Source organism: Hibiscus syriacus, unplaced genomic scaffold (genome assembly GCF_006381635.1).
Source record: "Hibiscus syriacus cultivar Baekdansim isolate YM2019G1 unplaced genomic scaffold, ASM638163v2 tig00110744_pilon, whole genome shotgun sequence".
Lineage (NCBI taxonomy): Eukaryota > Viridiplantae > Streptophyta > Magnoliopsida > Malvales > Malvaceae > Hibiscus > Hibiscus syriacus.
The window spans coordinates 337,406-351,037 of NW_024062846.1; the positions used below are offsets into that span (position 1 = coordinate 337,406).

The 13,632-nt window shown below is 36.1% G+C and overlaps 1 protein-coding gene and 1 pseudogene across 1 annotated transcript; one reads left to right on the forward strand and one right to left on the reverse strand.

Moving 5' to 3' along the window:
* Positions 1–1,250: 1,250 nt before the first annotated feature.
* Positions 1,251–5,229, reverse strand: LOC120139354 (annotated as a pseudogene).
* Positions 5,230–11,846: 6,617 nt separating this feature from the next.
* Positions 11,847–12,575, forward strand: LOC120139355 (probable disease resistance protein At5g66900). The gene has a single exon (XM_039154602.1). The coding sequence runs from the start codon at positions 11,847–11,849 to the stop codon at positions 12,573–12,575; it is 729 nt and encodes a 242-aa protein (XP_039010533.1).
* Positions 12,576–13,632: the final 1,057 nt, after the last annotated feature.

Genomic DNA, 13,632 nt, shown 5'->3' on the forward strand with positions numbered 1-13,632 from the left:
TTGGATTTTTTCTTCCAGCTTAGTCCATGTTTGTTGAGTTTTTTTCGTTTTAGTTTTTGAGTCAAAGGTAGGTATGCTCCTCCTCACACACATCACATATATTGGCATAACATAAGCTCTAGACACGAGCTTCAATCCAAATAAGTCAGGGTGAATGCTTTACTCTCGTAAGGATTTATTCTTCATATGAGTTTGAGTAAACAACCCATGGGATACATACTTTATACCTTCGTGGGGATTTATTCCTTGTATGGGTATAAGGAAGTAAATCCCCTCAAATTGAACTCGTTCCGCTCAAAACCTGTAATGGGTAAGGATCGAGGGTTTGACAGCCCAAGGGGACACTAACATCAAGGACAATTCGAGTACATTTTCCTCATAGAGCCGAAACCATGCATATAGTGAACCATAAAATGGTCACCCTAGGTATAGCTATATCGAACCTTTGTCCTTCAGTAGGTACCCAAATTAAGTATACACAAAGGACGAGCATTTCTGAACCTTTTCTTTTTGCTTTAAATTCTATTAAACATCAGCATGTGAACTAGATACCATGCAGTTAGGATTAATTTCTCGAAAAATAATTTTGGGTAGATAGCATGTCCAAATAGGAATGTTATTTAATTAAAGCATTTTCGAGTAGATATCATGACGGGTAGGTGTTTTATTCATCTTTGAATAACATTTTTTTATCGATTGTATTACGTTTACTAACTGATTTATTTTCTTTTGTTTGTGTACACTAACTTATTTATTTTCTTTTGATTGTGTCATTTTTTCATCATTATTTGCATTGTATTGCATAGATATGACATGATGCGAAAAGTGTTGATCCGCAAGGGGATATTCATGAGAAAATGTTCACAAGAAGAGATAAAAAACTTCAATCAAGTGGTCGCGTACACAGACATACGCCAAGGGTTAAGAGAAGTTAAGAGCATAAAATGAGACTTGTTCGAAGATCATGCCGCAGTTGAGACTGAAGTGACGATACATTGATTCGAGGAGTAATCCAGCAGTACAATCTTCTCTATAATCATGTTAGCACTAGTCATAAAAAATCGATACACTGACTTCAGCACCGCCGAGGCATTAATGGAGTTAGTTTATAGAGCATTGAGGGGCATCAGTTCCAAATATAAAGATCCGAGATGAAGCAGTGGGCTTGATGATCATGCAACATTCGAGACTGAAATGATGATTCATTGATCCGAGGAGTAACCCAATAGTAGATTCTTATCTACGACCATCTAACCGCTAGGAGCGACGCACTGACTTCCACTTAAGATGTAGCGAATGAGAAACTTCATTAGATCAAGTGGGGTGTAGAAAACAACACTGTAAAGCCATATGATATCATCCCATCCCCATCCTATATCTTGAATCCTTGCAAATCCCCAGTTTGTGTATACAGTAATTAAAGTAGCAACCAACTGTGCAATAACAAAGGCAGTGACCAGTAGCAGTCTGGGACGCTCAACATAATATCAGCTATATGATCTAGTCACAAAAATTAAAGGTTGGCTCACAATGCTTACTTTAAATATAAAGCACCTATCATTTGATCCTCCTTGTCCCTTAGAGACCTTACACCAAATTTGTCCAAGAAGAAGTCGATATCATGCATAACCCAGAAGAAAACGACAGTAATCAAGGCCAAGTAGCCTCCAAGCACAATTCCGGTGGCAAATATTTCTTTCAGTTTCCATCTATCAGGCAATGAAGACGACTTTACTCTGTCATTTGAGATTGTCATGATGGTTCCATCATTTAAAATGGCAATGATCAGAACCATGGATGATGAAAAATCGAACTTCCAGATGAGAGCAATAAACACAACTCAAACACAATACGGATAGTGATTGAGACTGCATAGATAGTGTAGTTATTCATCCTCTGGAAAATGGCTCTGCTAGTTAACACTGCACTAATAATAATGCTTAGTCCAGGTTCTATAAGAACAATATCTGGAGCACTCCGTGCTGCATCAGTATCATCGGCCACAGCGGCGGTAATATCAGCCTTCTTCAAAGCATGATCACCCTTAACACCATCTCTAGTCATTCCACAAATATGCTTCCTCTCTTGCAATTTCTTCACAATTTCGTATTTGTACTCCGGAAAGATGCCGAAAAAATTATATGCCTTCTCAATTAACTCTTCCATGGCGAGGGCAACTATGCTTGCATCATTGTCTTGACCAAGCAAAGAAGCAGAAGGATACATGTTTGTTCCCATTCCAAGTCGTCGGCCAATCTCCTTTCCAGCGACAAGTTGATCACCCGTAATCATCTTGACATTGAAACTAAGATTAAGAGCTCTACGAATGGTCTCTATATTGTCATGCCTTAGAGGACCCAATAGAGGCAACTAACCAACAAATTGCCAAGGAGTACCAACACCTTTTTTTTGTTTTTCTGGCGCTTGCTATCTTGCAACACCTAATGACTGAAGTCCACGATCTGTAAACTGATAGAATGATCTTTATTCTTAACATCTTCTTTTGCATTGAAAAGGGTTAGGATTTGTTCATGAGAACCTTTGCATGCTCAGTGTCAGTTACCATTTGAATCAATCAAGCATTCCAACAATGGCAACATTAATGGCATATTTATTTTCAGTTCTAGAGGCTCTTGTTGCAAGCAGGACAACATACTCTTTATCGACATCCTTTGCAAACACCTCAATCAAGTTTATATCAATACTCAGTTTGTTCAGAGTTAATATTCCCTTCTTATCACTACAAAGGACATCCATACCAACCATTTTTTCAATGGTAGTTATTCGCTTAGTAATAGCACCCCACTGAGACAACCTGTGAGATCCAATTGCCATGGTAATCATTTTCAAGGAAAATGATCTAAAATGAAACAGTGGTCTACTTCATACTTAACCATATAAGAAAAGACATGTCTGTAAAGTGGACTGTCTTGTAATGTGAAAGATTTTATCAATGGTGAAAATTGTTCTACGATATTCATCGTTGGGATCAATATTTTTGCATTTGCATTTGCATCTTTTCATTTTGCATCTGCATTTCATTTTTAAGCATTTTCATAAAAAAACATGAAGTTAATTCATGAAGGATTCGATGAAGTGGTCTTAACCACGTGACACCACATGGAAGCAAGAATATAAAATCAGTACAATTGGAGCTTGTTCAGCTAGTTGTAGGACTGAACCTTACAAAATGATCTGAGAAAATAGTCCCCATATCCCGAGGGCTATGGTGTTAATATTGTATACAATTACCACATAGGAAGCTCCAGACATTCCGCTGAGAATTCTAAAGCAATGAAGCGTAATATCCATAACCTGATGGATTCAGGGGCATGAACAATCGAAAAAGGATGGGGGCATGGCATTTACCACATTACAATGAGAGCATTGTTTTGTTTGAACACGTTTTTGTTCTATCTTTCATAATTATTTAATCTTTTAAATGATTGAACTTATGAACCTTCTAAGGTTGAATAATTGAGTAAATTTTAATCTTTAGTTCTTCAAATATTTAATGAATTAAGGATTCTTTTAATTTTTCAAGAATTATGGATTTTTTACATGTGTCAAGATTAGACCTCTCTTATCATGTCTAAAAAATACCTTGATTCTTTACCCAAAAATGACTCATGGTCATTACCGAAAGACCAAATTTTGACATTACCTTTCCTTGATACACAAAGAGTCATACACATACCATTCTTTGAGTCAATAAAATCACACAAACATTTTTTCTACCAATAAAACCTAAGGCATTGAGTACAAGATGTTCACTTGAACATGAACCTTCTTACCAGAAGATAGAACTTGGGGTATCTCGCAGGAAACCTGAACATTGAGACATGCTGGGAGCAAGAAGTAGAAAGGAGAATTAATTCGAAATAATTCTATCATGCATTAATTATATTGTTTTCATGTGAATAGAATTAATCCTGAAAATCTATCCCCCTGGGGATACCTCTTCTTCTAAGACTTCTGTGTATGAGATGATGAACGACTTTGTTTTATTTATCCATATATGTATATATATATATATATCCCTTGTTGTCCCCTTTTGAGCCTATAATATTTTTCTTCTGATTCAACCCTAACCAAGGATCACCCTCCACACTGGGGGGTAAGGTGGAATAAATTTGCTCACATGAGTGAAGACATCAATCCATAGTAGATATCGAAAGATGAAACAAATGCCAAGTTCGGATGTGTGTAGACTACCAGTATCTCAACTGAGCAAGTCCCAAAGATAATTTTCCACTGCCACATATTGACACATTGGTTGACAATACAACTGGTCACGCTCTTTTCTCCTTCATGGATGATTTTTTCAGGGTACAATCAAATCAAAGTGAACCTATAGGGAAAAGAAAACATTTGTGACAATGTGGGGGACCTTTTGTTACAAGGTGATACCCTTTGGACTCTAGAATGCTGGGGTAACATATCAAAGAGCCATGGTTACTTTGTTCCACGACTTGATGCATAAAGAAATAGAAGTAAATGTGGATGATGTGATTGCCAAATCACAAACCGAAGAAGAACATATGAAGGTCTTCAGGAAGCTAATTTTAAGATTGAGAAAATACCAGCTCAAACTTAATCCAACCAAGTGAAGAGCTACTTCAGTGAAATTATTGGGATTTATAGTCAGTGAAAATGGGATAGAGATAAATCCTGATAAAGTCAAAGCAATCTTGGAATTACTAAACCCTAGAATGCAAAAAGAAGTACGAGGATTTCTGGGGAAATTAAATTATATTGCCAGATTCATCTCTCAGTTAATTGAGAAGTGTGATCCAGTCTTTCGATTATTGAGAAAGCGAAACCCAAGAGAATGGGATGATAGTTTCCAAGAATGCTTTGATAAAATTAAGAGTTATTTGACTAATGCTCTATTTTTAATGTCACCAATCCCAAACAAACATTGATCATGTACTTGATTGTCTTTGAGAAGTCAATGGGATGTGTATTGGCACAACATGATGAAACTGAAAGAAGAGAAAGAGCTATTTACTATCTCAGTAAGAAATTCACTGACTGCGATAATCGATATTCCTCAATCGAAAAGTTGTGTTGTGCCTCAGTATGGACTACTAAGAGGTTGAGATAATATTTGTTGTATCACACCACTTGGTTGATATCAAGGTTGGATCCACTTAGATACCTGATGGAATCAACTGCTTTAACCGGAAGAATGACAAGATGACAAATGTTGTTATCCGAATTTGACATAGTCTATAAGCAATAAAAGGAGGTGATATTGTTGATTTCCTGGCAAGCAGAACATTAGAAGACTATGAGCCAATAAAATTTGATTTTCCAAATGAGGACTTAATGAGTATATTCACTGCGGAAGAAGATGCTCTGAAAGATGAAACCTTCACTGCGGAAGAAGATGCTCCGAAAGATGAAACCTGGAAAATGAACTTCGATGGTGCCTCGAATGATATGGGGCATAGAATTGGAGCAATACTAGTTTCACCAGAAGGAGATCATTATCCTTTTACTAGTAGGCTCACATTTGAATGCAGAAACAATATGGCAGAATATGAAGAATATATAATGGGTATTCAAGCTGCAGTTGAGCACAAAATTAAAAGCTTGTAAGTATTTGGTGATTTTGATCTAGTTATTTATTAACTTCGAGGGGAATGGATGACTCAAGGCTCCAAATTGATAGAATACAAGGACTTAGTGATGAATTTGATCAAGGAGTTTGAAGAAATTTCTTTCACTTACATTCCCTATGAAGAAAATCAAATGGTGGATGCTTTGGCTATGTTAGCAACCATGTTTAAGGCTGATGATCAGTCTCGAATGATGCTTATTCGAATGAGTATAAGAGAAATAACAGCTCATTGTTGCAATATTGAGGAAAATGAGAAAGACGATCTCCCTTGGTATTATGATATTCTCCAGTATGTGAAGTATTGAGCTTATCCAGCTGAGGCAACTAAAAATGACAAATGAGCTTTGAGAACATTGACAATGGAGTATGTTCTCGATTGAGACATTTTGTACAAAAAGAACAAAGCTCAGGTGCTTTTGAGATGTGTGGATAAAATTGAGGCCAAGAAAATACTTGAAGAAGTCCATGAATGGGTTTGTGGAACACATACAAATGGATTCACAATAGTTAGACAGATCTTGAGATTTGGATATTACTGGTCCACTATGGAAGGAGATTGCATCAGATTTGCTCGAAGATGTCATAAATGCCATATCTAAGATAACCAAATACATATTTCTCCTTCACCACTCCATGTAATGAATGCACCTTGGCCATTTTCAATGTGGGGCATTGATGTCATTGGAGCAATTTCACATAAGGATTCAAATGGACATCGTTTTATCTTAGTGGCTATCGACTACTTCACCAAATGGGTTGAATTTTCCTCTTATGCTAATGTCACAAAAGGAGTCGTTTGCATATTCTTAAAAAAGGAAATCATTTGCAGATATGGAATACCAAAAAGGATCATTACAGATAATGCATTGAATCTGAACAATGATTTAATGAAGGAAATCTGCACAGAGTTGAAGATCAAACATCACAATTCGGCTCCTTATCGCCCAAAAATGAATGGGGTAGTATAGGCAGCGAATAAAAACATCAAGAAGATCATCACAAAAGCAACTGAAATATATAGAGACTGGTATGAGAAATTACCTTTTGCACTACTTGCTTATTGTACATCCGTTCGTACATCTACTGGGACAACACCATTTTCTTTGGTATATGGCATGGAAGCAGTTTTACCTGTTGAAGTTGAAATTCCTTCTTTGAGAGTATTGATGGAATTGAAACTTGATAAGAGTGATTGGGTACAAAGTAGATTTGATCAATTGAATTTGATTGAAGAAAAAAGGTTGAGAGTTATTTGTCATGGCTAAATGTACCAGAAAATGATGATACGAGCTTATGACAAGAAGGTCAGGCCTTGAGAATTTCATAAAGGTGATTTAGTGTTGACAAAGATCCTCCATATGCAAAAAGACTTTTGAAGGAAGTGGATGCCAAACTGGGAAGGTCCTTATGTTGTAAAAAAGGCCTTTTTAGGAGGAGCTTTGGTTTTGACTGAAATGGATGGAGAAGATTTGCCTAATCCTGTGAATCCTGATTCAGTCAAGCGATATTACACTTGAAGAAGAAGAAGAAAAAGAAAAGAAGCAAAGAGAAAATAAACAAAGGAAAAGGGACAAGAAGCACATGTAAAGATTCCCTCGAGTCAAATGGTGCATCAAACTTCAAACAATGAAATTGATCAAGCACAATCATTCCAGAATCATTTCACTCGAAGATCATGGAGCATCTAGAGAGCATCAAGAGAGAGACACGTACGAGCAGATTCAAATTGAGCAAGACAGGATTGAAGGCATCAGAATGAATTGATCCTTGGTTTAATAACCCTGAAACACTTATTTAGGCCTTTTATCCCTTTCTTTCATAACCATGAACCATGACCTACATTACGTGCCTTAAAATTCCCTTCTAATCATACATAGATATCTAAAACATAAGATATTATCTTCAGATTTCATCCCACACATCAGGATTAATCTTTATTTGCAAAAGGTTTTCTAAAATCTTTAATGCATGATAGAAAAATAAAAAGGGGGTTCAAGACGTAAATTCTTAATGACGTTTTGAAACTAAAGGAGGATTTGAGTTGAAAACCTGAAAAGGTGGCTCGAATATAAAAATTCTGCAGCTGATACGATCGCACAAATTCCTTGATAAGGCTTCGCACAACCCGAGTGTGACCATGAGAACTGGGAGTCGGAGAACACTTCCAGTAGAGAAGCATACAAGCTACCCCAGCAAATCAGTGAGCATCAAAGAAACAAGAAGGCCAAACCATTGACAAAAAAAACAACCTGAGACATTTTTCCTTTCCTTACCTAACCATTTCCCAAAGATACTCTAGTTCTATGATTTGTCTCAATTGTAAAACCTAGAAAGAGGCAATATTTTCAAATCTTGAAAATAAAAGGAGAAGAAAAACACTTTTCAAATAAGACAATCTCTCTAGAGTAGATCTTGGTAAATGAAATATGGCTCTCAGACTTAAACACAAAGGCCATGCTTATAATCAGCGCTGAAGCAATAGATGAGGAACAATGAGGGCATCTTTGGAAATTCAATGTCGAATATTGGGGCATCTTTGGGGATTTAACATTCTGATACGAATGATCAGATCTTCTGAAGGCATTTCCTTTACAAGCAAGAACAAGAAGATTATCAGTATCCTTTGATGTTGTTTCTCTTGAAACAAAATGTTGTCTCGCTTGAGACAATTTTCTCTCAAAACAAATTTTGTCTCATTTGAGACATAAAAAAATCCTTTGATTTATTTCTCTAAATACAAAGTTTTGTCTCTCTTGAGACAATTTTTTTTGAAAAAAATATTTGAGTCTATTTCCTGTGAAACAAAGTCGTCTCACTTGAGACAGTTTTCCTCAAAACACCAAATTATGAGATTGTTTCACTCGAAATAAAAATCATCTTTGAGTCTGTTTCACTGGAAACAACAACCATATTTGAGATCGTTTCTCTTTAAACAAATCTTATTTTCCTTGAGACTGTTTCTCATGAAACAATAATCATCTTTGAAATTATTTCCCTTGAAACGAATTTTGTCTCTTTTGAGACAATTTCTTGAGAAATGCCCATCTTTGAGTCTGTTTCCCTTGAAACAAAACAAACATCTTTGAAATCGTTTCCCTTGAAACGAATTAAATCTTTGAGTCTGTTTTTCTTGAAACAAAACTATGTTTGAGTCGTTTCCTTTGAAACGAATTTTTTCTCTTTTGAGACAGATTCTCTTGAAGGATAATATGTGAGTTAGTTTCTCTTGAAACCATTATCCTTAAAGATAACCAGTCATCCCCATCAGAGTGGAACCGTGTTATCACCTTTAGATGACCTGAACTCTTCATCGCGGATGAGCCGTGTCATCACCCGACCTGATCTCTTCATCACGTAGGAGTCGTGTCAACTCAGATAACTAGCTTTCCTAATCATGTAGGAACCGTGTTATCACCATTAGATGGCCTGACATCCTCATCACATAGGAACTCTCGACCTGATCTCCTCATCACGTAGGAGCCGTGTCAATCCTTGATAACCAGAACTCTTCATCACGTATGAGCCGTGTTATCACCTTTATATGGCCAGAACTCTTTATCATGTATAAGCAGTGTCATCACCCGACTAGATTTCCTCATTATGTACGAGCTATGTCAACCTAGATAACCAATCGTCCTCATCACGTAAGAACCGAGTTATCACCTTTCATAAAGATGACAAAAAACTCTTCATCACGTATGAACAGTATTGTCTTCCAATCCAAACATATCAAATTAAAAAAAACAAGATCATCGGACAAAAAATTGATTGTCTTTTTTTCATCTTTTGTTCTATTCTTGTTAACACAAGAATGTGCAAAGAGGGGCAGCTGTAGACACCCGGTTTTGTCCAAGCTTTTAAAATAAATATTTATTAATTATATTTATTATTATTATTATTATTAAATGACACTATTACATTTTTTTGCAGGTCATTTAACCCAACAGAACTAGCCCAATCACAAGTGACCAGATTACAGCAAATAGTGCCCAACCCGAGACCCTGTTCAAGCTGTATCCGACCCAACCCGTAGAGAACTTGGAGCCCGTGTGACAACTCAACATGCTTAGGGTTTTTTAAAACCCTAAACTGGTACCAACCACCATCGATGCTTCAGCTTCTCTAGACCAGTGTGCGAGCTTTCAAGCCGAGACAGCCCAAGCCTTCACCGTCGTTATAAACCTGCAGCAACCAACAAATCACAGCCAAAGTCAACAAATCATCATAAATCCCACCAAACTCTTACCTAAACCCCGAGAAATCCGGATGATTTCATCTACCCCAAATCATCCACCAATCACGCACGAAAAGAAAATAAAGAGGAGAGACCAGTTTAAAGAGAAAAGGGGAGTTCATTAAAAAAGATGAAAAGAAAAGACTCCAAGGGGATTCGAAACAAAACAAAAAAAAAACCCATTGGGGATTCAAATCGAAAAAGAAAACAGATCAGAGTAAAAAATATAATCACCCAAAGACAAAAAGAGAGAAAGAAGGAAGAGATTTACCCTTAATCGATCCGACCACAGCTGCTTCATCGGTATGGTTGGACTCTATTTGAGGAGGTAAGGTTCTTACCTTTGGGGTTTGGGGTTTTCAAGTTTTGGTTATGGGGGAAGATGGTCTCGTTTTTTAGGTTGGTTTTAGGGTGAGGCTTTGTGGTATGTGAAATCCCCATGGCCACCGATCTGCGGTGGCCGGGGTTGCGTATTCTTCTTCGTCGATGAGAAGAGAAGAAAATGAGAAGAGGAAACGGGAAGAGGGACAGAGAAACGAGAGGAGATGTTGAAATGATTTTTGGATTTCCCAAATAACCCTTAAGTGGGTTATAAGCCACGCACAGAACGAATAATATAGACTAGGAGGTATCCGTGTTTTTTAAAAATGGGTAAATTTTAGTTTAAGTCCCCCATGTTTGTAATGTTCTGTTATTAATCATTAATGAAACTTTGAAAGGTTTGACTTAGGGCCTTATATTTATTTTGTATTATATTTTCGTCCTAGCTTTTATGTTAATTACGTGTATGTTGATATTTTACTTTGAGCACGTAATTTTAAAAGATTTCATGTTAGTCACCAATCTTATGTGTTATATAATCTTTGTTATTATTCGAATTTTACTTTGATATTTGTAAATCTATCATTTTGGTCACTATTTTACATTTGGTTTATTTATTATTCTGCCTTAATGTTTTTGCTTATTTCAGTTTAGTCCTAAATGCTATTTATGGGTTATTTTCATTTTGGTACCTGGCTTATTTAATATTTGCAATATGGGTTTTGTTTGTAATTACTTTTTAGTCCTTTGACTTTCTGTTTTTGCTATTTTAATTCTTTAATTTCATGTTTTTATTTGTTTAGCCTTTTAAGATTCTAATTTTACAAATTTAGTCCTTAAGTTTATGTTTTGTGCTATTTTAGCCCCTAAGTTCCTGTAATTAATATTTGTGTTCCTATAATTTCAAGTACTTACTTTTTACCCATTTGCATTTCGGTTTGTATTATTTATTTATTTTTATTTCAATCCTTTATGTATGTACATATTGTAAATGTTATTTTATGTTGTAAATATTTTATTTTTCATCACATGTGTTTATATTATATTTCCTTAAATATTAATGTTATTTGAAATTTCAAGAACAAGTATTTGTAGAACAGGCGTGGAAAATATCACTTGATCGAAGTGGTACAATCTGACACGATGTTCGAAGAAATAGGTCTTGAAATATATTTAGTTCATGTTACTAATTAATTTGATTTTAATTCAAATGATGCAATGCACGTTTATAAATGGCCATTTATGTTATGTTATGCAAATATTGATTTATTTCATATTCGATTCATTTTTTTAATTAATCAATTTATTTTTGTTTAATGGGAACATCAATTTTTTATTTTCGATTCTCGATTATCGAAGAAGGAATGTTCTTTACGGATAAGAAATAGTCGAAATAGCTTTCTCAACGGAGGATTGCAAATCTCGAGATTTCTTTTCGAGTTAAAGAATTTTCTCTAATTAATTAATTTCAAGCAAATTAATTATATTTCAATAAATGTATCATAATTTAAATTTATATTCGATTCATTATTTCCACCATTTCGACAACGTGTAAGCGACACAGTACCAATTTTGGGCGTTGTGGGGTGCTAATCCTTCATCACGCGTAACCGACTCTCGAACCCGTTTTAATCAAATATTTGGTACACGCAAACCAACTAGGAAATGGATAAACCGAAGGTTTTGATTGTAACGAATGATGGTATTTGTCCTGCAGAAGTAGGTAACTTTCCACTTCTGTATTCTTTATCCAATCTAAAGAGAATCAGATTAGAGAAGGTTTCGGTTCCGTCTCTCGATACGAACTCTTTACGCCTAAAGAATCTGCAAAAAATATCCGTAGTCATGTGTAATATAAATCAGGCTTTCAAAAAGGGTACACACAAGATGTCAGATGTTTTTCCGAATCTTTCGGAAATCGACATCGACTACTGTGATGATCTGGTGGAACTTGGTGAAGGGTTGTGTGATCTTGTTCAACTGGTGAAGCTTAGCATCACCAATTGCCACAAGCTCGTTACACTGCCTGAGGGCATTGGAAAACTGGAAAACTTGGATGTGCTAAGACTAACTTCCTGTACTGAACTCAAGACATTGCCGGAGAACATTGGGAGCTTATCCAAGCTTACTATTCTCGACATTTCCGAATGTCTAAGCATCGTAGACATTCCGGCCCAGATCGGTGAACTGCACAGTCTAAAGAAGCTCTATATGAGAGGTTGCTCCGGTTGTAACCTGCCTGCAACAATCACAAAGCTGTTACGTTTGGAGTATGTTATATGTGATGAGGAGACAGCCTATCAGTGGGAGTCTTCCGAATCTTCTCTCACTAATTTAAGGGTAAGAGTTGATAAAGAAGATATCAACTTAAAATGGCTTCACACATTTTCATAGTCTCATATTCTTTTCATATTTCTTGTTATCGTGTGTACCCCAAATAAAATACAAGAAAACTTCTATAACTTGGCTAGAATGTGAGCAATGATCAAATTTAAAGTGAAATACTAAAAGAAATTCACTGTGGCATTATTAAAATCAAGTGCACATTCAGAATCAAATCATCCATGAACTCATCATCAAGTTCAGTCTACCATTAAATGGTTTAACCCCTCGATTCCAACGGCTGGAATGGTGGCCTCAGCATTTTATTTTTCAAAGTCCTTCAATTTTACCTATATAACATATTCTGAATGCTGTAAATTTAATTATAAATTTAAAGGTATTTAATTATAATAAAATAGCACTTGGATGAACAAGGGGTAAACTACCCGAATAATCACTAAGGTTTGAGTAAGTTTTCATTTTTTCCACTGAACTTTCAAACATTACAAATTGGTCACTAAGATTATCGATTTGTAACAAAAATTGTCGCTCCACGTTAACCATTGTTAACCTCAGTAACGAAAAGCTGAGTTCGACCATTAAATGTTAAATTGGACCGTTGACTGCCCACCTAGAGAATCGTTAGAGTCCTTGTTTGATGATTCGGTCACTTCAGTAACTTTATGTTGATGAAGAAGCATCTTCGACACCGACAGAGTTAGTGACTGGGCAAAAGATCGTGATAGTGGAGAGAAACCATCGGAAAAATTCAAACCAGAGGAGACGAAAGTAGAAGAAAAGAAAGCAGAAAAGGAAAGCCAAAGGAAGATGCACCCAAAGCTGGAGAGAAATCAAACCCACCCCCAGCGGAGACTAGAAAATCTGAGGGTATAACTACCGCTGCCACTCAATAGTCGTCACCTCCGATGACAACTCCTCTACTATAAGAAGTGGAGAACCCTCCATTATCACATAAAGAAGAGCAAAAATCAATGAAGGTAGTAGCAAAAACCAAAATTGAAATGAGTGAAAGCACTCAACTTGTCATTAATGAGTTAGAACTTCAACCGCTATCTGGTGACCATACATGCACCCCATTTGTTCTCATAGACCGTATCCCATTTGTATA

Excerpts from the sequence above, each read along its gene's own strand:
- LOC120139355 (XM_039154602.1), top strand. The coding sequence starts at position 11,847 with ATGGATAAACCGAAGGTTTTGATTGTAACGAATGATGGTATTTGTCCT.